This window comes from Maniola hyperantus, chromosome 27 (genome assembly GCF_902806685.2).
Source record: "Maniola hyperantus chromosome 27, iAphHyp1.2, whole genome shotgun sequence".
In the NCBI taxonomy this organism is placed as follows: domain Eukaryota; kingdom Metazoa; phylum Arthropoda; class Insecta; order Lepidoptera; family Nymphalidae; genus Maniola; species Maniola hyperantus.
In genome coordinates this window covers 2,891,635-2,916,329 of record NC_048562.1, presented here as the reverse complement: position 1 = coordinate 2,916,329, position 24,695 = coordinate 2,891,635, and the positions used below count along the sequence as shown (strand labels likewise).

The following is a 24,695-nucleotide window of genomic DNA, read 5'->3' as shown; positions in this document are numbered from 1 at the left end:
ACTCTTTGATTTTCCGTCAAAACTGAGCGCCACGCTCACTATGACAATGTGTACAGTACGTGGCAGAAAATAATATATGTACCTCAACATTTAGAAAGAGATAGCGGATATGTAGAGCGCCTTGTCGTTGAGACCGGCAAAACATCACATATAGGTATGAATGACAAAGAATAAGCGCTACAAAGCCGAAATCTCATTTTAAAGGTTGATGTTCATTATTTTCAGCTACGTACTGAACATGTGCACTCACACAAACATAGCCAAACGGTCTTCGTTAAATAAAACATACCTAAAACGTACCTACTTAATAAAAAATATATTGGAAAGGTCGTATTTTGTTTATTATTTTTTAAACTTTGTTAATAGGCAATAATCTGGAAGCTTCTCTGAAACCCGACTCGCTGGCGCCGTGGACGGTAGAGAAATGAACTAAATCCGTCGCCTCGCCCGCGAACAGAACTTTGGGACTTCCTGTTGCGTCGAGTAAGGGCTCCCCTAATATCGCACGTGCGTTGGGATACTCATGCTTCAGGAGGTTGTCATACGTGTAACTGCCCCGTGTGAATGGATTGGTGTACCAGTTCGATCTGAAAATAAAAACTGGTCAAGTGCGAGTCAGGCTCGCGCAACGAGGGTTCCGTACCACAGTCGTATTATTTCGACATTTCGCACGATAATTCAAAAAATATGATGCATAAAAATAAATAAAAATCTGTTTTTCTTTCATATGATACCCCACTTGATATAGTTATCTTACTTTGAAAATTGAAAATACCTACTAATTATTATTAGTTTATGACCACAATTTAATTTTTTTTGGGTGTTGTAACCATAAATTCACGGTTTTCAGATATTTCTCCAAATGCCAGCTATAAGTATCTACCTACCTGCCAAATCTCATGATTCTAAGTCAACGGGAAGTCTGTAGGTTTCTTGACAGACCGACAGACAGACAGACAACAAAGTGATCCTATGAGGGTTCCGTTTTTCCTTTTGAGGTACGGAATCCTAAAAAAACACGAAAAATCAAAAACCCGGCGAAATGCGAGTCGGACTCGCGCACCGAGGATTCCATATTTTGGAAGGATAAGTACGTGTAATTATTTTGTAGCTTAAATTATCTATTTTATTACTACAGTCCAAGACCCTATTGCTTAAAACGCACATCTAACTCCGAAAAGTTAGAGGTGCGTGGCCGGGATCGTACCCCCAAACTCCCGAATAGGATGCGGACGTCCTACCACTAAGTCCGCTATTTTAATAAAATTCCGTCAGAAGTTCAAAGTTTACCAGAAGGGAGGTTTAAACGTTTCATCAAAAAAAACCTGTGTAAGAAAGGCTACTACAAGTTAGACGATTATATATCGGATAAGGACGCTTGGACAACTCCTCTAGGCTCTAATACATTGAAGTAATGTTACATATTAACATTAAGTGTTTTATTATTTATTGTTACTTTTTGTTAATTTTAATTCGAATTTAGTGATTAGATTTACGAATCACTACATAACGTTGAATTTTAACTGAAATTTATGACTTACTATTTGATAATTTAATTACTATTTTTTTTTACAATAATTACTTAAGTAGGTACCTTAAATTTGTAAACTGATTTTATACTATTTTTATTTTATTTTTGTGATTTTACTTTTGTAATGACATTCAAAAAGTGTACTCCGTATGTACTTACTTTGAATAAAATATTTGATTTTGATTTTTTTGATTTTTTAAGTTATCACCGCTATTGACCTGAGACCTGAGTATTTCATTTATATTAATTTGAAATTGATATCTCCACGCATTCCTGAGAACTTGAGAAGCAACAGATAGCTCGCGACGGGTCGACATGACAATCGGGGTATGAGGTGAGTCGTTGAGGAGGGTAACCCTCACACCCGCACTATCCCACACCGGGTGGGCGCGGGCGCTGTGCGGATGTGGGGGTGTTATCACCCCGATTGCCATATCGGCCTGTCGCGAACTTATACTTAGCTCAAACTCAAAATAAACTCAAAAATTACTTCACCTGATCATAGCGGTTGGTTCTGGTACAGTCACATTTTTCCCCATAAACTTTTTGAGAGTTTCCATCATTTTGCTCTTCACAACATCTTCTGGTAATGTTTCAATCTAAACAAAAATTTAAATTAGAAATTAGAAAATAATTTAAATTAAAAATTAGAAATAAAAAAAATTAAAAAACTCCTGACCTCTAAACTAAGAAATTCCGTATCTTAGAGACCAGTGCCTTTTGCCAAATGATTTGTGGATTTAAGTATTATAGTATACTAGCTGTTGCCCGCGACTTCGTCCGCGTCCCGCGGGAACTGCGTTTTCCCGTGGATTTTCCAAAAAAAAAATCTTTTAGACAAACCTTGTCCTGACAATACCACACAAAAAAAAGAATTATACTATTTGCTGCAGTCGTTCGGAAGTTATGCGCGTGCCGCGTACATACATTTCAGCGATTTGTTTCTGTCTATATAAGATTTCATTTTATGTTCATAATGATGTTTTAACGTAGATACCTTTAGCAGCTGATACTTATAAATTGGCCCACGGGCCACGGTACAAGTAAGCAGATAATATGCGCACATTAAAAGCTATAATAGCCTAGTGGTTAGGACATCCGCCTTCTAATCGGAGGTCGGGAGATCGATCCCGGGCACGCATCTCTAACTTTTCGGAGTTATGTGCGTTTTAATTAATTAAATATCACTTGCTTTAACGGTGAAGGAAAACATAGTGAGGAAACCTGCATGTCTAAAAGTTCTCCATAATGTTCTCAAAGGTGTGTGCAGACTGCAGAAGTGTGCTAATCCGCACATTGCCAAAACCCTTCTCTCTGAGACTTCTCTCTCCCTTGATCAATAGTGAACCGGCGATGGGTTGATCATGATGATGATGATGCGTACATTAATATTACACACTAACACTACTCTATCCCACTCATTTTGTTCCTCAGAAAATAAGTACGATCTGGCGGTCCTTGGATTTTGCTCTACTAGTGTGCACATTTTATGACGCATTACTAATAATTTACGACACTCCACAACACTGTAGTTTAGTCAGTGGCGAATTTGCTCTAAGGCCCATTAGGCCCGGGCCTAGGGCGGCCAGGTGTTAGAAGCGGCCAATCGTGACAAAAAAATCACTGATGTTATGATAAAAGTTGGCAATAAAAAAATCGTTATATATGTAGTATATTATCATGAGTGCTGAGAAAGGGACGGCTGGTACCTATTTACTACATGGCCTGGGGCCTAGGGCGGCCAAGACTGCAAATCCGCCACTGAGTTTAGTTTATACTTATAGACTTAGAAACTCACCAATTTAGCCGTATCCCCATTCGACCATACGTACAATGTGTTGCTAGATCCCATTGGCCTGGCCACGTCTTTAATTTGAACTACCCAAGGATCATCTTTGCATTCCTCCTTATCTTTGGGAGACCAAAAGAAAATAAATCCATTGACATCAGGCCACCAGGCTTGCTGGAACGAGAATATGGTTTTCCCAACAACCCCGATTGATAGCTTGTCTATAACTGTTGCTTTGTTATCAGGAATCGGCGGTGAGAACAGAGTTGAATACCTGGAAATATTAATAAACCTAGATGATGCCCACGACTATTAAGGTCCCAACTAAGGTCTACTGTTCAGACCAAATTGCGACACCCAAACTGGGTATCATCCACTATTCATAATCCTACCTTGTACCTACACAGTTTATGGAATTGCAATAAATTGAAATTGAAATTGACTTCACCCGCGTGGATTTAGGTTTTGTTATGTTAAAAAAAAACCCGTGGGAACTCTTTGATTTTCCGGGATACAAAGTTGCCTATGTCAAGTTCCGGGATGCCACCTCTGTACCAAACTTAATATAAATCGGTTAGATGGGTGGGCCTTTAAGATTCCCGTGGGAACTCTTTGATTTTCCGGGATAAAAAGTAGCCTGTAACCTTCCCCGGGATGTAAGCTATTAATAAGATTCTGCTTATAATAGGCACCGGGATATAAGCGCAGGTCAATACGATTTGTACAATACACTGCGTCACTTTTTTTAAATTCACAGTGGCTGCAATCAGAGTTGCTGGCACTTGCCAGATGATGCGACCTAAACTTGTTTTTACCGCCCAAAACTTACCTTTCTTTTAGCACTCCCAATGACACTGTCACAATAACATTATCAGCTGTGTATACGGAACCATCTTTGCACACTACTCCCACTTTGCCGGTAGAATTTTTCGGCCAATTTATTAAAGTTACTTCCTTATTTAGCTTAATTTCTAATGTAGGCCAGCCTGTTCCATTATTGTATGTGTTCTGGTCAAGAATAAATATAATAAATTAATACATTTCAGCAATCCATACTAATATTATATATGCGAAAGTGTGTCTGTCTGTCTGTCTGCTAGCTTTTCACGGCCCGTCCGTTCAACCGATTTTGACGAAATTTTGTACAGAGATAGCTTGCATCCCGGGGAAGGACAGACCTACCTATGCTTTAGACTTTAGGCATTAGACTTTTCATCCCGGAAAATCAAAGAATTCCCACGGGATTTTATAAACCTAAATCTACGCGAACGAAGTCGCGAGCATTATCTAGTTAGCAATAATTAACGAATGAAATATCAAGTAACTTAAATAACAAAATAATCATAGAACTATAGATAGAACGTGTGTTGTGATCAGGGTTGATCTTGTTTCAAACATTATTTTGTTTAAAAAAGGTCAACCTATAAAACATGTTTAAAATACCTAATAAGTACTTGTTATATTTTTTTTTATTTAAAACAAGTACATAATTGTAAACTTGTTTTTTATTTTAAAAAACAGTTTAAAACATGTTTTAATCAGAATGGTTTGTGTTTTTTGTCAATCCTGCCCCCTGATTGTGTAAAAAAACGTTATCGTTATCGTAATCGTCAACAAATTTCTGCCCTTTGATTGGTTGATTCGCTGTTTACATTTTCTCACAGCTAATCAAAGGGCAGAATTTGTTGACGATAACGATAACGATGAAATCGTTATTCTTACACAATTGGGGGGGTTGGTTGTGCACAAGAGTCTAAGCTTGGTCTAAGCTTACCAATAACAGCTCTAAAAAGGTCTTGAAACCATATCGATGCCAGCTCATATTCTGGTTTCCTTCAAGCTGCTCGTAATCGGATTGGGCAGTGACATCGTTCCAGTCGTTGGAAGCCTGGTAACTATTGACAATGAAGTTCGTTAAATCAAGAAACTCGCTGAGGAAATCCTGGTCGATGAGGACTTCTGGGTGCTTCTCTTTTAGGTATTCCATCAATCTGGAATTAAGATATTTTAGTTGTTCAGTTCAGAACACTATTAATTACTCCTACCGTAGTGTGAGTGAGCGTCTTACGCTCGTCATATTGTGTTACTATTCCGCTGTGATATAAATAACGAACTTTTTCTTACCTGCCTACGTTTATCTATAAATTTAATGATTGTGTTTTTACCTACTAAGTATATTTAGTTTAAAATAACCTACATTTAGTTCAATGTCGTTAGTTTTAGTTTATATAAGTAAGTATTGTTATTTAGCTTTAAGTATTATACCATTAAATTAATGTGCTACGTGTACCTATCTACTGTCGACGGCATTGGTGTACCTACGGAAAAACTTATGATTTAAAGTTTATGATTACACCTAAACTTATTGTAAAATGTACATATTCTTCCTAAATAAATTATTTATTTATTTATTATTATTATTATTGAATATAATTTATTCAGAACTAGATGATGCCCGCGACTTCGTCCGCGTGGATTTAGGTTTCTAGAAATCCCGTGGTAACTCTTTGATTTTCCGGGATAAAAAGTAGCCTATGTCCTTCCCCGGGATGCAAGCTATCGCTGTACGGAATTTTCCAAAAAACGGTTGAATGGATAAGCCGTGCAAAAAAGACAGCGCTATACTGCTGGCATAACGAGATAGATGTATGCCAGCAGTATAGCGCTGTCTCTTTTTCACAGGAGTGTTATGATAAAATTCAGTAGGTACAACATTATAACACTCGTTTGGATGCTTTAATGGTTATTAAGATATTGGGTGTTTTAATGTTGGCAATAAGCGAACTGTTTCAGAATCTTTTATAGAGGATTCATAATATTATGGGTGTAGATAAAGTCTTGTATGCAACTGTTGATAATTAGGTATTAAAACACTCAAGTCATACTATTATCACACGAGGCGAACTTTCGTGTTTTAATGCCCCTCTTTATACAACAGTTGCATAAATAACTATAAGAATCGAACACAAAATAAAATAAACTTACTTCTTGGTCAAGAATTTTCCAAGCTGCTCCAGTTTTTCGGGTGGGTGATCTGACGCCTCAAGTAAATACGTCAAAAGTTCTTCAATTAATTCCTTGCTACCCTCAGTGCCATCAGAGTTGTATACTTTAAAAGACGTGTCTTGGGGAAACACAGATATATTGTTTTTTACGGCCGTTTCGTACACCCGACTGTGTTCTGTGCCGTGGATCCTGATAAAGAGGATGCTTATTGTTTAGTAATGGTTCAAGTCTGTGATAGCCTAGTGGTTATGACGTCCGCCTTCTAATCAGAGGTCGGGGGTTCGATCCCGGGAAATTTAGAGTCTTTAAATGTAAAATTAATTCATGTTCCGTCCTTTTTTAGCAATATAAAAAAGAAGAGGATGCAGATACTCTAAATTTAGTTTAGTGAAAAACAACAGAATCAGCGTCTATCTTACCATTCTGCTCCAAGCTCTACAATGCCATCACCAAAAGGCACGGTCCACACCCTTCCACCGATTCTGTCCTGGGCTTCCAACGCAAGAACCGTCTTACCAGCTTTGGCCAAGGTGGAGGCGGCGGTGGTACCAGCAGATCCAAGCCCAACAATTATAGTGTCGTATGACTGACCTGTTTTGGATCTATTAACACGAAAGATTTTTTTTTATTTATTACTAGCTGATGCCCGTGACTTCGTCCGCGTGGAATTAGGTTTTTTAAATATCCCGTGGGAACTCTTTGATTTTCCGGGATAAAAAGTAGCCTATCTCACTCAGGTCTTTATTTATAACCACGCAAAAAATCACGTCAACCCATTGCACCGTTGCGACGTGATTGAAGGACAGACCAACAAACAAATACACTTTCGCATTTATAATAAGGGCACTGATAGGTACACACTTGATGGAAAGTGATGATGTGGCCTCCTAAAATTGGACGAAATATCTAAAAAAAATTTTTTTAAACCTTGTTTTAAAGATACCGCCTAACCTTGTTTTATTGAAAATAATTGTCGTTCACGGATTGTGACGTCATTATTCACCTTCCGTACAGCGTGACGTTGATGGTAAAAACAAATAAAACTCACGATTTATTAAATTATTCTTCTAGTCCCATCAACTACCGCTATACAAAAACGGCAAAAACCACTTCATTTTATTACTACAATCCAAGACCCTATTCGATTGAATTTTAATTTTTAAGAAGTAGGTAGGGTGGAGCTATCTATAGGTAAACAAAGATTGTTTTACATAAGTACCAATTAACTACGTAAGTATTACTAGACGAAAATAAATCGTTATAAAATATACCAAATAGACAATCAATGTTATTTTGACCTTTTAATCTGAATAGAGCAACGTTAGTCGTTATCAATCATCTATGAACTTATTAGTTATTATTATCGCAATGAGGACTGAGGTAATTATTAGATCAGTCGTATCAATTGATTGATACTTATATAACTGTACCTACCAACCTAAATATTTGAATGAAGTGGAACCATTACTGTTTTGAGTCATGTGTCTTTAGACAGGGTAACATGTATATTGTATACGGCTATGTCTGGTCCACCCTCTTGTATGGTTGAGAAACTTGGGCGCTCAAAGAGAAAGCAACTGACCACGTACAAGCTTTTGAAATATGGACTACAGGAAAATGCTCAAGATAATCTGGAACATAAGAAAGCTCATAGCCAGAGAATGGCAACATCGCCCTCTCTCTCCATCGCCCGCTGAGTGACTCTGAGCTTTCTTATGAGGCCCTAATAAGTTATAGTCCTTAATTTATTAGTGATTTTTTTTTAATCCAGTGTGATAATATTATGTTAGCTTACTATAGAAGATTGGTGGAAATGAACACTGCATATTGTTTAATTAATTAACTTACACGTAACAAACAGCATATCCAAAAACAAAAACAGAAACAAGAAAAATCAATTTAAAAAAATGTTTTCTCATGATCGCCAATATTACTTTGTTCTATGATCACAACCGTAATGATTTTCATAACTATACGGATCCGCTCCTATATTATATAGGAAGTTAATAAGTATGAGGCTGGGCGCACACGTGCGGTTAAATTACGCTACACATTACATGCCTTGTTAATGTATGGCACTACTGAATAGATCCCAAGATCCCAAGACCGCCAGACCTTACATATTTTTTCAGTAACAAAATGCGTGGGATAGAGTAATGTCAGTATATAGGTACTTTTAACGTACACTTATCTGCTAGCTTGGGCCAATTTATAGCTATTAGCAGCTGCTTAAGGCAGGTACGTAAAAAAATTACCTACTTTTCTTAAAGTCTGATTTTTAGAGTTCCGTACCTCAAAAGGAAAAAAGGAGCCTCTTATAGGATCACTTTGTTGTCTGTCTGTCTGTCGTGTCTTTCGTGTCTGTCAAGAAACCTATAAGGTACTTCCCGTTGACCTAGAATCATGAAATTTGGCAGGTAGGTAGGTCTTATAGCACACGTAAGGGGAAAAATCCGAAAACTGTGAATTTGTTGTTACATCCTCATTAAAAAAAAAAAAAAAAGATTACCCAACTGCGGCGAAGCCCAAAAGGAGTGTTATGTGTTTGACCCGTATGTTCGCTTGAAACTACTCAATGGCTGAACCGAATAAATGATACCTACGTCATTAGATTCGTCATGATACCACGAATGTCACTGGGTAGGTAGGTACCTACATAAAAAAATCTTAAAATTCTTTAAAAAAAAAAACAATATTTTGCGGACTGAAAAAGATACAGTGCAAAATGTGAGTAAACTGTAAAACCTCAATAGCTCAACGTTTAAAAATGTGGACTGAACTCCTAAGGTCGGCGGTTCAAAAAACCCACCCGTTGCATTATTGTCGTATCGTACCTACCTACTCTTAGCACAAGCTTACGCTTAGTTTCAAAAATCTACGTACTTGACGATGACTTGAGGTCATTCGGCTTGACTGTCTCGGCACCTCTTTAGACTATTCATGCAACCCTTTGTTAAAACCAGACATTTGTATCAAATAAGGCTCAAAATGGCTAGAACCCAGAGCCGTAAAACCACTAAAAAAATTGTATCAAATGTCAATGTCTATCGTCTTAACTCTTAATATTTGAAATTGACAATGACATTCGTTGTGATGTCAATCAATATTCAATGTCAATCTTTTTGTCAATTCAAAACCAAACTGCGAACAAATTCGTGATTATACCTATTTATTTATTTTGTTGAATTTAACTATTAGAAAACCTTTTATTACCGTTTAGTAAATAATGAATTCTTCTTTTTAGTGATTTAAACAACAAACTCCATAAATTAAAATACCTCGTCTCATAACCTAAAAATTTCACATGGCGAAAGTAAGGTAAGAAAACGACCAAGAAATCATTATATTATTGTTTTGAAACAAAGAATGCTAAAAATATATACCTACCTGTACCAAAAACTTAACCATATCAATAATAATACTATACACATATTATAGTATAATATCCATTTTACGAGCACCAGTAAGTAAGAACAAGAAGTATCGAATAATTAAGTTAAATAAAATTATAATTTCAGCGTGGCCAATCCGGTGAAGGCAGCGATTGCAAAGAAACGCAAACGCAAACCTAAACTCAACAGAAATAAGTCCAAAAATAAAATCACTAAAGTCGAACCTTCAGTTACATCAGATGACAAACTGACTTTGGATGTTTCCAAAGTTGAAACTAAAGTCGAAAATGAAATCAAAGCTCCTAGTGAAGATAAAAAGGTAAACCATCACTACCCATATTATAAATGCGAAAGTGTGTTTGTTTGTTCGTTTATTGGTTTGTCCTTCAATCACGTCGCAATGGGGCAACGGATCTACGTGATTTTTAGCCCATGCTAAAAAGGCTGGAGAGGCTACTTTTTGTCGCGGGAAATCAAAGAGTTCCCACAGGATTTTTAAAAACATAAATCCACGCGTACTAAGTCGCGGGCATCAGCTAGTCATTTTATTTTGTCAAAGATAATATGTTATGTCTTATCAACAACACCACTGGATGTTGTACTATTATTTATTGAGTGGTTTATCATGGGAGGTCCCGGGTTCCATTTTGAGTGAAAGAAATTTGGAATTTCATAATTTCTAAATTTTCTCTGGTCTAGTCTGGTTGGAAGCTAGAGCTGTGGCTAGTTACCACCCTACCAGCAAAGCCGTACCTCCAAGCGATTTAGTGTTCCGGTACGATGCCATGTACCAAAGGGGTAGTATGGGTTTAGTAAAACAAAAACTGTCGTACTCCTTCCAGGTTAGTCCGCTAAGACTGTATCATCACTTACCACCAGGTGAGATTGCAGTCAAGAGTTAACTTGAATACAAAATAAATAAATAAATTTTGGTAAGAAGTAGTCTATTCAGTCATTTCTAACAAATTGAAATCAGTTTCACAAAAACCTGCAAAAAATATAGTACATCAACCTTTAGAAAGAAGTTTGGCTTCGTAGAGTATTGTCTTTGTCACTCATACCTATCTGACATTATGTCAATCTCAATGACAGACAATGCTCTACGAAACCGCTATCTCTTTCTAAATGTTGATGCAATATTTTCTGCCAGGTTTTTTTTTTAAGAATATTAGCCAAGTTGCTGACTAATATTCCCTTTGCCCTCTCCCATCCAATTAAGCGTAAAGCTTGTGCTAGGAGTAGGTAGGTATGACAATAGTGCAATGGGTGGGGTTTGATCCGGCGACCTTTCGGTTTTCGGTTTTTAGTCTGCTCCTTTAACTGTTGAGCTATTGAGGATCTATAAATGTATTTCATGTGGGGGGGTGTTATAAATTTTTAATTTACACTTACACTAAGGGCGAGATCTATATAGAGCGCACTCTGACTTTGCTTAGGCTTGAGACAGAGTTTAGATGTATATCACTCACATAAATCTGTCTCGTTTTAACTCAATCTCAAGTCTGAGCAAAGTCAGATACTTGCTCGTATCGTCGCTCTATAGATTTTCCCTCACCCTTTTTTGTCATTCTAGGTTACACCCAGTGTGTCACCGGAGCAGTTTGCTGAAAGATTTCCTATATTTAATGATAAGGGACTAATCCAGAAGTTCCTCAGCGTTAACATGACCAATAATCAGAAAGGTAAATAAATAATTAATCTATTGCCAGCTCTATTATGCCTGTGCATGGGAATTTTAGTACTTAATTTTTCCGAGAGATAAATCCGCTTTTATTTAATGGTATAAGCTTGAATAAAATATGTTCAGTACTTTTGAGATTACCATATTATGTACATGGTATATTTTAGACAGATACTGCTTTACTTTATTTTATGTAGAGATCATTGAAAAGGTGAAGGTGAAAAATTAAGTGATGGTCCAGTCCAATGGTCGGGGGTTCAATCTCAGGCTCAACCTCTAACTTTTCAGAGTTAGTGCGTTTTAATCAATTAAATATCACTTGCTTTAACACTGAAGGAAAACATCGTGAGGAAACCTGCATACCTGAGAGTTCTCCATAATGTTCTCCAAGGTGTAAGTCTGAAAATCCTCATTTGGCCAGCATGGTGAACTATAGCCAAACTCTTCTCATTCTGGGAGGAGACCTGTGCTCGGTAGTAAGCCGGCAATGGGTTGATCATTGTGACGATGATGACATTTAAGATAAAAATTTCAGGCAGAATCCGGCAGACTCTAAGAGACAGCCTCAAAGGTACTTCAGATCAGCTATTACCAGATGTCATCCACAACCGCGTACAAGCCATCGTCAAAGATACTACCGCTCTAACAGATGCAGAGTTACGAAAAATACGAATCCTCTACAACATGCTCAAAACTACAGTCGAAACACAATCCACTGATGAAAAACTGAAGAAAAATAAAAAGGGAAAGAATAAGAAAAAGAAAGACAAAGGAGACAAAAGTGAAAAGGAAGTGAAAAATGAAACGGAAGTGAAAAATGAAACGGAAGTAAAAAGTGAAACAGAAGTAGTAAGTGAAACAGAAGCTAAGAGTGAAATGGAAGTGGAAGATGAAGTAACAGATGATGAAATGAAAGATATTAAAGATATCAAAGAGGAAGAAGAAGAAGATGATAAAAAAGATATAAAGATTGTAAAAGATAAGAAACAAGATAAAACAAAAGGTCCCAAAAGATATGTTGTGTTTCTTGGAAATTTACCTTTAGATATTGACAAAGAGAGAGTGAGTGAGATCATTTATTCTTTTTTCTTTATTTTGCTCTAATCTTTTCTGCAGCATTTACTCCATTTCTGAGGTCTGTTGGTTTGTCCTTCAATCATGTCGCAACGGAGTAACGGATTGACGTGATTTTTGCATGGGTATAGTATGGGTATACACCTGGAGAGTGACATAGGCTACTTTTTATCCCGGAAAATCAAAGAGTTCCCACCGGATTTTTAAAAACCTAATTCCACGCGAACGAAGTCGCGTGCATCAGCTAGTTTATAATAAGGGTGTTATTGTCATTACTTTGCAGATAACACAACATTTTAAGGATTTCAAGGAATACATTGTAGATGTGAGGATCCCTAAACAGGAGCCAAATAAGAAGAGCAGCATTGCTTATGTGGAACTGAAGAATGAACTATGTTATGAGGTATTTATTTTTAGTAATATTTTCTAATAGTTATTTATGCAACTGTTGTATAAAGAGGGGCATTAAAACACGAAAGACGGTTTATCACACGAGGCGAAGCCGAGTACTAATCACTTCATTGTCAATGATGAGTGTACTGGATCACTTCATAGTCTGTCGTGTCTGTCAAACCCATTAAATTAAAAATTATTATTTCTTGTACGATGATACGGAACCCTTCGTGTTCGAATCCGACTCGCACTTGACCTGATTTTTAAATTGTTTTTAGTTGGTGCTATCCAAACACCACACGATGCTGGAAAACAGAAGGATTAACGTACTCTACACCACACTGAAGAACAGCAAAGTTAGCAAAACTGAGGCAAAGGTAAATATGGCATTGTAATAAGCCGTTTTTAGGGTTCCGTTGTAAACAAGGAACCCTTATAGTTTCGCCATGTCCGTCCGTCCTCTAGAGGGCGCTGCATTAGTCATAAATTTCCGCTAGATAGCTCTGCATTTGACCTATTAATTTCCGCTAGACGGCGCTGCCTTTGAATCATTAATTTCCGCTAGATGGCGCTGCCCTTGAGTCATTAATAATTGATTAATAATTGTTCCATGTAAAGTGTGTGAATGTGCATGTAGTGTTTGCTTTCAAATGATTTTACATACAACGTCATGTAATTTAACTTTATGTAATTTAAGATCATTTTTGTAAAAATCGCTAGCGAACCTTTTCAATAAAAAAAAAATTAACTTCCGCTAGACGGCGCAGCATATGAGTTATTAATTTTCGCTAGATGGCGCTGCACTTGGATAGTTAAATTTCCGCTAGATGATTCTGTATTTAAAATTAAAATAAAATTTACTTCAACTACCCACTTTTTTTTATTTAAGTTTGATCTCTTATTAAAGGGCAAAGCGGCGAAACTCGTGGCGTTGCAGAAGTCCGGCCAACTGGCCGGCAGCATACCTCTGAACAAGAAGCGGAGCCAGCGGCGGATGAAGGCGAAGCAGGCCAAGGCGAAGCTCGAAGCGAGCGTGTGAAACTGTATTGTTTAAATAAGAATGTTATAGTCACGATTATTATACTGTATAATTTATACAGTTTTAACTTTATTATTTAAATATAAATAATATTAAAATTTATTGTCTTTGATTTATTGACATATCCAACTACATGGTCTACAGTCTACACAACATTGTCGCCCTACATTGTCCGTGGATATCCATACTAATATTATTAATGCGAAAGTGTGTCTGTCTGTCTGCTAGCTTTTCACGGCCCAACAGTTCAACCGATTTTGATGAAATTTAATACAGAGTTAGCTTACATCCCGGGGAAGGACATAGGCTACTTTTTATCCCGTTAAAGATCCTACGGAATTTTTAAAAACCTAAATCCACGCGGACGAAGTCGCGGGCATAATCTAGTTTTCATATAAGCTTCCTTCCACGCGCGTTTTAACGTACTCTATAAAGAGAGGGTAGGGTTTGAGGTTTACACCGGAATTCGAAGTCAAGATAGGGGCTTCTTTAGAGGACGATTCAGACGACATGTGTCATACATGCATTGCATAAATGTTGAATATGGCGATATGTCGTTTGGATCGTTTTTTTTTTTATTTATTCAGATACAAGTTAGCCCTTGACTGCAATCTCACCTGATGGTAAGTGACGATGCAGTCTAAGATGGGAGCGGGCTAACCTGGAAGGAGTACGGCAGTTTTTATTAAACCCATACACCTTAGGTTTCTACACGGCATCGTACCGGAACGCTAAATCGCTTGACGGCACGCCTTTGCCGGTAGGGTGGTAACTAGCCACCAGACCAGACCAGAAATTTAGAAATTATAAAATTCAAAATCCCTGCCAGGAATCGAACCCGGGACCTAATAAGACCACAGCGCTTACCACTGCGCCAGGGAGGTCGTCAGATCGTCCTCTAAAGAAGCCGCTATCTTGCCTATGAATTCCAGTCTTAATCAGTCGGCAACATTCCTATTCACATAAAAGTAAGGACTTAAATAGCACTATTTCTAAACCATGTCCTAGTAGATATTCGACCACCACATCATCACTTTTAAAAGGTAGAACCCCACGTGTACATTTTTTTTAAGAATATTAGCCATGTCAAACGACTAATATTCCCCTTTCCTCTCCAACTAAGCGTCAGGCTTGTGCTAGGAGTAGGTACGACAATAGTGCAACGGGCGGGGTTTGAACCGTCGACCTTTCGGTTTTTCAGTCCACTCCTTTACCGGTTTACACATTTTTTTCCAGGTCATTCAATTAGTGTCGTACCGTAGCCTACTAGGCGTATCATCATTAACTAGCCTACTACACAGAGGCGTCTTTACCTATGGTGCAGGGTGTGCGGCGCACACAGGCGCCGGGTCTAAGAGGGCGCCGAGCGCCCTCTTAGACCCGGCCTCCAAAGATGCGTTGATGCCGGCGCTTTCAATAGGGATATCTACCTACTCGTGTGCTCAAAGACCCTGCGCTCGTGTTATGGCCGACGCCGTCATCATTTAAAATTGCACCATTTGCATCCGAATTTCCGTTTGAAAATATAACTGTTAGTATTCCATTTTGACCCTGCTCCTACTAGACTAGAGGGCGCCAGGGTACTGGTTGCACACGGGCGCCACAAGGGCTAGAGACGCCTCTGCTACCACAGAGTACGGGCCTTTATGTCCATAGTCCAATTCACATTGTTATAAACAAGCGACAAAGTGCTAACTTCATTTACAAAAATAATGTTGTTTACTCACGGGACTGGTCTGTGACTCAACGAGAACAACCCCTTATGGACTAGCCATACCAATGGTGCTGTTTTTACTTAAATAATTTTTGTTAATGTTTTAATTTTTCTATTGTACCTTACCAAAAGTAAGGTATAAAATGTAAAGAAAACAAAAACGGAGTGCTTCAAAAATTATTTATTTATTCGTATATATATAATTTATATATCCATTTTAAAGTTAAAATCAACCAATTCACACAACATAAACCTATAGTAAGTTCTCATACACACCAAAATATGTTTTGCGTTCAAACATCGACCTTATGTGTGTGGCAGTAGAGTTGAGGTTACAAAAAACATATCTTGGCAAAATTACAGACTAAAAAACTAGATATACAATAATTTAAAGAGTCCTGTCTATTTCGTAGATAGTCTGTGTTCCACAGATTAAAATTAATTAATTATTTTCACCTGTGTCACAGCACAGTCTAATTTTAAAATAGTTTTTATATTATTTTAAAATTATTATTATTAATAGCTGCGTTAATTAAGTAAAAACAATTTTAATACTTTAAAATACTCGAGTAGAAAACACATTGTGCTTAGGAATGACATTATATACTAGTATGTAATATAAAATAATAATAAAACTATATAATATAGTGTCAAATGTGCTGTTTTATACAGACAGACAATCAAACATACACATTAATCAAGGATAGTTGTTATTTAAGAACAATACAAAGACTTTCTATTTAGGAATAATGAAAAAAAGAATTGCATGAAGAATTTTTATTTTTTATCTCGAATCATGCAAAATAAAAAATAAAAAATTCTAAATTAAAAACTTCTAAAATCTGTAAGTATAATTAATTATTATTAAGTCACGATAAAAGACACAATCTATAAAAAAAATTGTAAGAAATTAAAAACTGCGACCAAAAAGTAGAAATAAAAAATAAGTTTCTGAAAACTTGTAAAGTAAACATCATATTTTGGGAAATATCAATAGTATGTTTTTCAAATATTTACAAGAAAAAATCCCTTATATACTCGGTAAATTACACAAAACAATTCAAGGTTTCATGACGTAGATATAACTTAAAATATCACTTCTTTAAACATACACAAGAATTAATTTGTTTTTTAAAAAAACCAAAATTATTTCCATTCCAAAATAACAGCAAAATATTTTGCAAATCTTCTGTCAAATTGAAAAAAGAAAAATGTTTATCTAAAACTTTATTAATTACATCATCAAATCACTGTTAATCAGCAGAACTAACACGGAAGTTATGATTACCACATGGCGATAATCACTATTGCAGTGTTTAGACGAATTTATTCTTTCTGCAACTGGAGACTACTGTCAGTCAATCAAGTGATTGCGATCGTCACCACGCTGCTTGACTACGGTAAAATGACAGCTACAATGTCACGATCGAAATCACTCTGATTGGTTGACGCTCGCTCCCTATTGGCTAAAATGCATTGTTGCAACAAGAAGACTATAAATTCAGCCAATCATAACAATTGACATTGCAATAATGATTGTTGCGGTTTTCCGCCATCGACCAGCTGTAGCTATCAAACTTTGGTGTTAGGCCTACAAGTCCTATAACTGGCCTACACATGTAACTTTACTGAAGGTAGCTTTGTTATCTATTTCATACTGATTTTCCGCCATTTTTAACTTTAGCTGTCAAATTAGTTCTCAAAATTGCCACCAGGAAAGTGAAGGCGCCTTCACATGGTAAGATACTCGTCCATAGAAATAAATGCGTAGCACGTTAGAGCAATTTTCCCACGGATAAGTTAAATATAGTCCTTATCAAATTCTAATAGAGTTGAAAATTCAATGCAAGTAGTACTTTTATCTATATCTAGTATGCCAGATACAAAGTAATTGCGTTTTACAACTCTATCTTAATGCGATAAGGTTGATATTTCATTACCGTAATAAATGCTGCCGAAGTTTTGTTCGGTTTGCGCTGAACTTGAGTTCTTTAAATGTAAAGGAGTCCTTACATTGTGTAGATTATAAAAGAAACTTTTATTTATTATATGTAGAAAATTTTATTTATTAATATCAATTATTTAAGTTATTTAACAAAATCAATGAAGCTTTTTTTATATGAATTCGTCAGAAATACTCAACCTTCTGGGGTTTTTCACGAACATTGTAAGTACTATTTATTTTGATTCCCAATTATAAAAATAAATAAACCTTAAAAGAATATTCAACTAAATTCAATTTGTTAATTATTTATTTATTAGGTAATTAATTACTTATAGTTTTAACATTACAAGCGTATTGCCAGTGTGTTTAGCGATAGACATGGGAAAAATATTAATTACAAAAAAAATGCTACTTATCAACAAATATGCAGCGTTTGGAATAAAACCACAGAAAATGATGCAAGATTAGGTCCATTGGGGATTTGACCACCACAAATATGCAAATTAAGAAGTCCAAAAGAATTTTTTGTAAAGTAGAAAGAAGTACACTCGGTTTAAAAAAAATATGTTTGGGATGGGAACCAATGGAGAAAAAGTTGAAATGCAGCGAAAAGCACAAATTAATGGCTGGGCAGCAATTGTCTGTATGAGTGAGCGAGACAGAGCACAGATTCATTTCTGTCAGGTGTCCCACGACACATCACATGTTTTCCAAACGCAGCATGATTATTAAAGTTTAACACAATATAAAAATTCCAAGCAATTAAAAAAACTGGAAAAAAATAACAAAAAAAACTTTTTTTTACGGAGAAATGTATTTTAGTGACTGACTTTTTTACACTATAAATATTTTGACAAACATTCATATTATTTTACCAACCCTCATTGTATTTCACCAATTTAGGCCTATAATTCTACACTTATCCCTTTTTTTAGTTTACTACGAAGTATAGTCGGTTCCGACCAGGAACTTAGAGTATGGAATATTCTAGAAGTTACCCATATAAGAAAATAAATAACACCTATTGAAAAATCTTCTGCGTACTAAATAAACTATTGCACAGATGGTGAATTTTGTTATTCCGTCGAGTTTAGTCCCCCATCAATTTTATTAGGAGACCCCTTTATGAGACCAACTACAATTTTAAAAGTTCTCACATTGTAGGTACAGCTTATAGAAATTAAAAACATCTTTCTTAAAATACGTTTTTCTATTTATTCCATATTCTAAATTCAACATGCACTTATCAAATCAATGTAGTATTTTTGATCAGAATAAATTCTTACAGTTTTTTACATTAAATTGTGTAACAATAAGCCGTACTCAGAGTAGCTTAATCGTTACTTAAGATTGAGTTAAACGAGACAGAGCTATATCTCTCACATAAATCTGTCTCGTTTTAACTCTGTGTTTTAACTGTTACAATTCTGTGTCAATCTGGTCAGAACCGTTACAGGAAACGACACTACTGGTTCTATACTCCGTCTAGGATTTTTACAATGTTCCAATCCAATTTGTAAAAAAAAATATTACAATTAAAGTATTTTTGTCATTAATTTTACATATTTGAAAAATTATATTTGCATTAAGGCAGGTTTACACTGAGCCAGGAAAGTTCATACAATTTTTGCCTCAAGTATTTTTTTAATTCCAGTAACTGGCGCCTTTTTTTAAATTTACGTTTAATTTTTACTAAAAAGACCTTTCAGAAAGTTATTGGTACTAAAATATTTTTGGTTTTGTGAATCACATATGTATGAAATTATAAAAAATAAAATAAAACAAATTGGATTGAAACTAGACTCACGAACAATTTTGAAGTAATACATATCATTATATTATATTTTTTACGTCCAAATACATTTACAAATCGACTAAACTTACAACTGGCCAATTCAGTTATTCAAAAATGCAGAGAGAGAGAGATTTTCATCATAGTTATCTTAAGCCCCATTTACATGGAGATAGTATCTCGATTATTTTCAAACTTTTACTTGTCCTGAATAATTTTAGACTGCAATATGTCTGGGAACTATCTTAATATAAATGGGCCTTAACAGTTCCATATCGCATTCGTTGCTAAGCAAAAACTTATAGAAAAATAATAATATTCGAAAAAACATGACATCGACGCGAAATTCTCTATACTTAAAAATATATCCACCTAAAGCTGACCGCACACACACAGAACGCTACGCACTCTTCTTGCCAATGCCAAATGAACTCAACAGTAAGAATCGACTGTATAATGCATGAGAACTCACTCGCCATATTTGCATGTGTCAACTGTTTATTCGATTTTAGTCGTAGATAGAATAATAGGTAGATTTAAGTACTGTGTAACCGCGTATGAGATAGCGATAGCACGACGTAACGATGAATAACACGACAATTATTACCATTGTTTAGTAGTCAATATTTGTATTAACCGATCAACAATATTTGTATTAAACGTTTTTTTTTGTCAAAACAAGTAAATAACTCATGAGAAATACAATTACGCCACGAATTTTCAAAGTTTGTTTTGCAACTTCTTGTATGTATTCTTGAAAAAAATCAGTTACACGATAAGGGGCAAAAAATAGGTTAGCTGCGTCTCTGTTTATCACATTAGTAACTTTATCTGTGCTGTCTTTTTGTGAAAGCAAACGTTCCTGTATCTATCTTTATTACTCTATCTACGATTTTAGTCCTTATTTTATAGGTGAACCGTACTTTTGACATGACAGTTGACACAGAGCTAAAATGGCGAGTGAGATCTCAAAACGACCTACATACCGATTTTAATCTAAAATCGGTATGTAGGTCGTCGATTCGTGCGGAGTATGAAAATTGTGTTGCGTTCGGTGTGTGCTTACCTTTATTTAGTATCAGCTTAATACTTTTAGAACTTCATTTTAATTACTAATATGTACAGTTGGCTACATTAAATATAAATTACACTCAACATGTGCGTCCGCCACTTTTAGATAATATCCCAGTCGAATAGAAATGTCCAATCATCTAAACCTGCTATATCCCAAGAAACTTCCCTCACTGTGATTAATGGGAAGGGATGTACCCACAGCAATGAGAAAACCCTCAACCACTGTGAGTAATGACCATCGCTAATGGCAAACGATCAGGGACGCGCAAAAGTATTTTTTTTTTTCAATTTATTTGCTCTTTTCAAACTTTATATGCATAATACGCGGCGGAATCGTACCGGAACGCTAAATCCATGATTGGCAAAAAAAAACTTTTTCCTAAAAAAACATTCTGTTTAAATCAGGATTAAAAAAACATGTACAAAATTATTATTTTTTAATAAAAAAAAATAGCATGTTTAAAACATTATATGCCAACCCTGGCTAAGTCGCTTGGAGGTACGTATTTATCGGTAGGTAGATTTAAATGTAACAGATAAACCTGCCCCTATTCATTGTAAAAGTTCAAATCAAATATTTGTTTACATATTTTGGACATTTCTAAGCGACTAGGTTACATAAAATCACATATATTTTTACATGAGATTCCCCCAATGTACAATCTGTCAAACCATTATTCTTGTGGTCCCAAGAATAATGGTCATTTAAAGTCATTTTTTTTAGGAATGTATCAAGTCATAATGTTATAGTATTCAAATGAGTAGTTTCATGTAACTAAATAGTTGATGACTATATCATTTTTTGGGTCCACTTGATCTTAAAGACTTGGACATACAAAGCACGCGCGTACACGTGTTCTATTTGACACTGTTACACCGCATTTATACCAAGGTCATATATTCTAAATGTATACAAGGTTTAATCAGAACGCTAGCAAAAACCTTAGGGTTATTATTACACTACCTAAACACAATCTAATACCAATAACGATTTGCCTTATCTTGTAGTTTTACTGATTCAGTATTTTTCAAACCCGCAATGTATAGCGTGCAAAACTCGGGTCAATGCTCCGTCTGCGACGCGGCATCATGGCTTATTTACGTAACGTTCGTTGACCTCTATCGTCAGTTAGACGTTTCATTTGCAATATATTGTCAACTTTTAAAAAAACTTTTAAAAATACAGGATGTTTTTTTAAATTTTTTCGCGTTTTTTTTTTTGTGGTATATTTTTGTGGCTTTATCAGTAATCATCAGTACCTGTCTCCGTTTTTGGGAGCGTCGTTCTGGTTACACCTTGTATGTGTGGTTATAAATTATGTTTCACATTTTTGTGGTTGAAAATCACTGGACTGTTGCTTACGTCACTGTACTGTGGTTGTAATATACTTGACACTTATAGTAATTTTATTATAATTCACTCGATTGTTGCCTCGCTGCATCGCTTAAGTAACACCACGTACAGTACGCGGCAGAAAATAATGTATATCGACCTTTAGAAGGAGATAGCGGATTTGTAGAGCATTGTCTCTGTCTTTGAGACCGACAAAACGTCATATGGTATGAGTGACAGAGACAACGCTTTACAAAGCCGAAATGTCATTATAAAGGCCGATGTACTGTAAAAGTAAATTTTTGTCGGTTTTGACATTTCGAGCCATTTGCTAGAGAATCTAGAAACGCGTCATTTCAACCAATCAGAAACAAGAAAACATACAACCCTACCCTTCGTGTGCGAGTGCGACTCGCACTTGGGCGGTTTTTTTCAATCAACCCTAGAAACCCTTTCTCGCTGTCCTATTATAAAGTTGCCAATTTCGGCTTACATGGTGTTAAAACTTAAGCGGCACACTGTTTACTGTAATTTACTTCACAGTTAAAACTATTATTCTACAGTCAGTGTTCTGTTTAATACACTTCTAATATTTTATTCACACTCCATTTTTAAGTCACTTTAATGTATTCATAATTCACTTTTAAGTATGTGGCTGTAATTCACTTTTTGTTTGTGGTCAAAAATCACTTGACTATGGTACAAACTAACTTTTCTCTAGGTGTTTTTTGTGGTTATAAATCACTTTAGGTTCAAAATGACATTTTTTGTGGTTGTAAATCACTTTTTAAGCAGAGAATGTCATTTCTTGTGGTTGTAAATGACTTTTTATACAGAAAATGTCATTTTTGTGGTTGTAAATCACTTTTTAAGCAGATAATGACTTTTTTGTGGTTGTGAATCACTTTGTATGCAGAAAATGTCATCTTTTGTGGTTGTAAATCACTTTTTATGTAGAACATTACACTTCTTGTGGTTGTAAACCACTTTTTTGTGGTTGACAATCACGTAAGCTTCATTTTTTTTCGGGCTTCAGTCTATTTCGTCTCCATATTTTGTTCTGTGTAAGTATTAGAAGTGGTGGTGGTAAATCAGGCAAGAAGCCAGCGCTCCTCAAAGAACTGCCGCATGAAGTGGCCCGCCCGACCCACGGGACTGTCATCTTCATTGAATACTTCACAGTTGCTGAAGATCAGACGGACGTCGGAGGCGAATTCTTCTTTGCATTTATATCTAAAAAAACACAGTCGAATTGAGAACCTCTCCTTGTTTGAAGTCGGTTAAAAATAAATTCATAAACACAGCTGTCTAAAAAAAATTGAATTTTTCGAAAATCATCTATCTGCTAGTTTTTCACATCCCATCCATTTCCGAATTTTTACGAAATCTAGTGCAGAGATAACTTGTATCCCAGGGAAAGGCATAGGCCACTTTTATTCCCGGAAAATCAAAAAGTTCCCACAGGATTTTTGAAAAATCTAAATCCAGAGCGATCAAGCTGTTGACATCATTACCTACCTTGGTGCTGAGAGCTTAAATCCTACAGACAAAGGCTACTTTTTTATCCTGGAAAATAGAAGAGTTCCCAAGGGATTTTAAACCTAAATCCAGTCAGTTTCCAATCGCAGTCGAAGTCGCTGGCATCTTCTAGTAAAATATGAATTGATTGCTGTACCCAGAATCATGCAGTTTCCTCTTGATGGTAGATAGATCCATGGGGCACTTGATGACTTTTCTATACTGCGGGAACTGCTTCGTGTTGACTGGAACCAGAAATGGCCAAGCGTGTTCGTGGCATTCCATTTCACATAAGAGGTTCCTGGGAAAGAGGTACATTATTACCACAAAAAAATTCCGAATCCCCGAATGAAGTGTTCCGTACCATGGTACAGTTCTTGCAATTCACGAAGGCGAGTGGACTTTACTTGTGGTCACGTCCGCGTCGGATACACAGGCATTACGTAAGTGTGCGTGCATGTCGGACCAATCAGTCGCGAGCAAGCGCTCGCAAACGCACACATTCAGTGTACCTTCTTACTTATACCGATACGACTTAAACACAAGCATGAGCCACTCGCCTTCGTGAATTGCAAGAACTGTACAAGATATACCTAAGACTTATGTCACTACAAGTTATGATGACCTGCGCCATCTATATGTGATTTAGTAAATTAATTTTTTCGTGAACACATTCTAATAAGAATAAGCCAAGATTTGGCAAGCCCTAGTTGGTGAAATTCCGACTTAAAGACAGTCACAAAGTTGTCCCGCGCCCTACCCGGGTAAGGAGGCCATATCTCGAGGCCCGTACCCCCTCTTGGCCGATCCGGCCAAACGGAGAAGACCCGCACTACATTCTAATTTTTTTGTGATGCAACCACAAATTCATGGTTTGCGGATTTTTTCCTTTACTTGTGCTATAATTTTAATTTTTCAGGCACGGAAAACCCTATCTTATTGCTAAAAAACACCTGCAAACTAAAGTTTCACATGGGAATTATTAAAATGGTAAACAAAAAGCAATAGGTAAAACTGGTTTTATTGATTAAAGTCTATTTATTAATTAGATTATTAAGAAATATATCTCGCGGCTGGTCAGGCTAGGCCTTTTTTCTCTCATATTTTTAAGGGACTTCCACACGCCGCGGTCTTGCGCCGCCGTCATCCAGTGGCTTTCGCAGATTCGCTTAGTCTGTCCACCGTGGAGGGTCTTCCAACGCTGCGCCTTCCCGTGCGAGGTCGCCATTCCAGCACATTGGAACCCCAACGCAGGTTTTTCGAACTATGTGTCTTAGCCTTTGCTAATTCAGCTTCGCAACCAGCTAAACTATGTTGGTTACTCTGATTCTCCTACGAATATCCTCAGTTCTGATCTGATCACGTAGAGAAACTCCAAGATAGCTCTCTTTCTCCATCGCCCGCTGAGTGACTC

General features: G+C 36.3%; 3 protein-coding genes across 3 annotated transcripts in view; 1 reads left to right on the top strand and 2 right to left on the bottom strand.

Annotated features, from left to right (window-relative positions):
- Nucleotides 1-297: 297 nt before the first annotated feature.
- On the bottom strand, nucleotides 298-8,299 carry LOC117994588 (spermine oxidase-like). The gene is made up of 8 exons (XM_034982521.2): nucleotides 8,175-8,299; nucleotides 6,746-6,928; nucleotides 6,306-6,515; nucleotides 5,095-5,311; nucleotides 4,150-4,328; nucleotides 3,330-3,594; nucleotides 2,027-2,130; nucleotides 298-587 (listed from the first exon to the last, which is right to left on the bottom strand). Exons 1-8 carry the CDS (start codon nucleotides 8,243-8,245, stop codon nucleotides 350-352), a joined length of 1,467 nt encoding a protein of 488 aa, XP_034838412.1. The 5' UTR covers nucleotides 8,246-8,299; the 3' UTR covers nucleotides 298-349.
- A 1,201-nt stretch (nucleotides 8,300-9,500) lies between these two features.
- On the top strand, nucleotides 9,501-14,001 carry LOC117994772 (uncharacterized protein PF3D7_1120000-like). The gene is made up of 7 exons (XM_069507979.1): nucleotides 9,501-9,644; nucleotides 9,845-10,037; nucleotides 11,292-11,400; nucleotides 11,935-12,461; nucleotides 12,757-12,876; nucleotides 13,145-13,243; nucleotides 13,774-14,001. Exons 1-7 carry the CDS (start codon nucleotides 9,631-9,633, stop codon nucleotides 13,903-13,905), a joined length of 1,194 nt encoding a protein of 397 aa, XP_069364080.1. The 5' UTR covers nucleotides 9,501-9,630; the 3' UTR covers nucleotides 13,906-14,001.
- A 1,781-nt stretch (nucleotides 14,002-15,782) lies between these two features.
- LOC117994771 (bromodomain adjacent to zinc finger domain protein 2B-like) overlaps nucleotides 15,783-24,695 on the bottom strand; it is a 111,659-nt gene continuing 102,746 nt past the window's right edge. The window contains exons 52-53 of the mRNA XM_069508028.1: nucleotides 23,439-23,582; nucleotides 15,783-22,996 (exon numbers count right to left, since the gene is read on the bottom strand). Coding sequence (XP_069364129.1) covers nucleotides 22,855-22,996; nucleotides 23,439-23,582 — 286 coding nt within the window. The 3' untranslated portion in view covers nucleotides 15,783-22,854. The remainder of the gene's footprint in view (nucleotides 22,997-23,438; nucleotides 23,583-24,695) is intronic.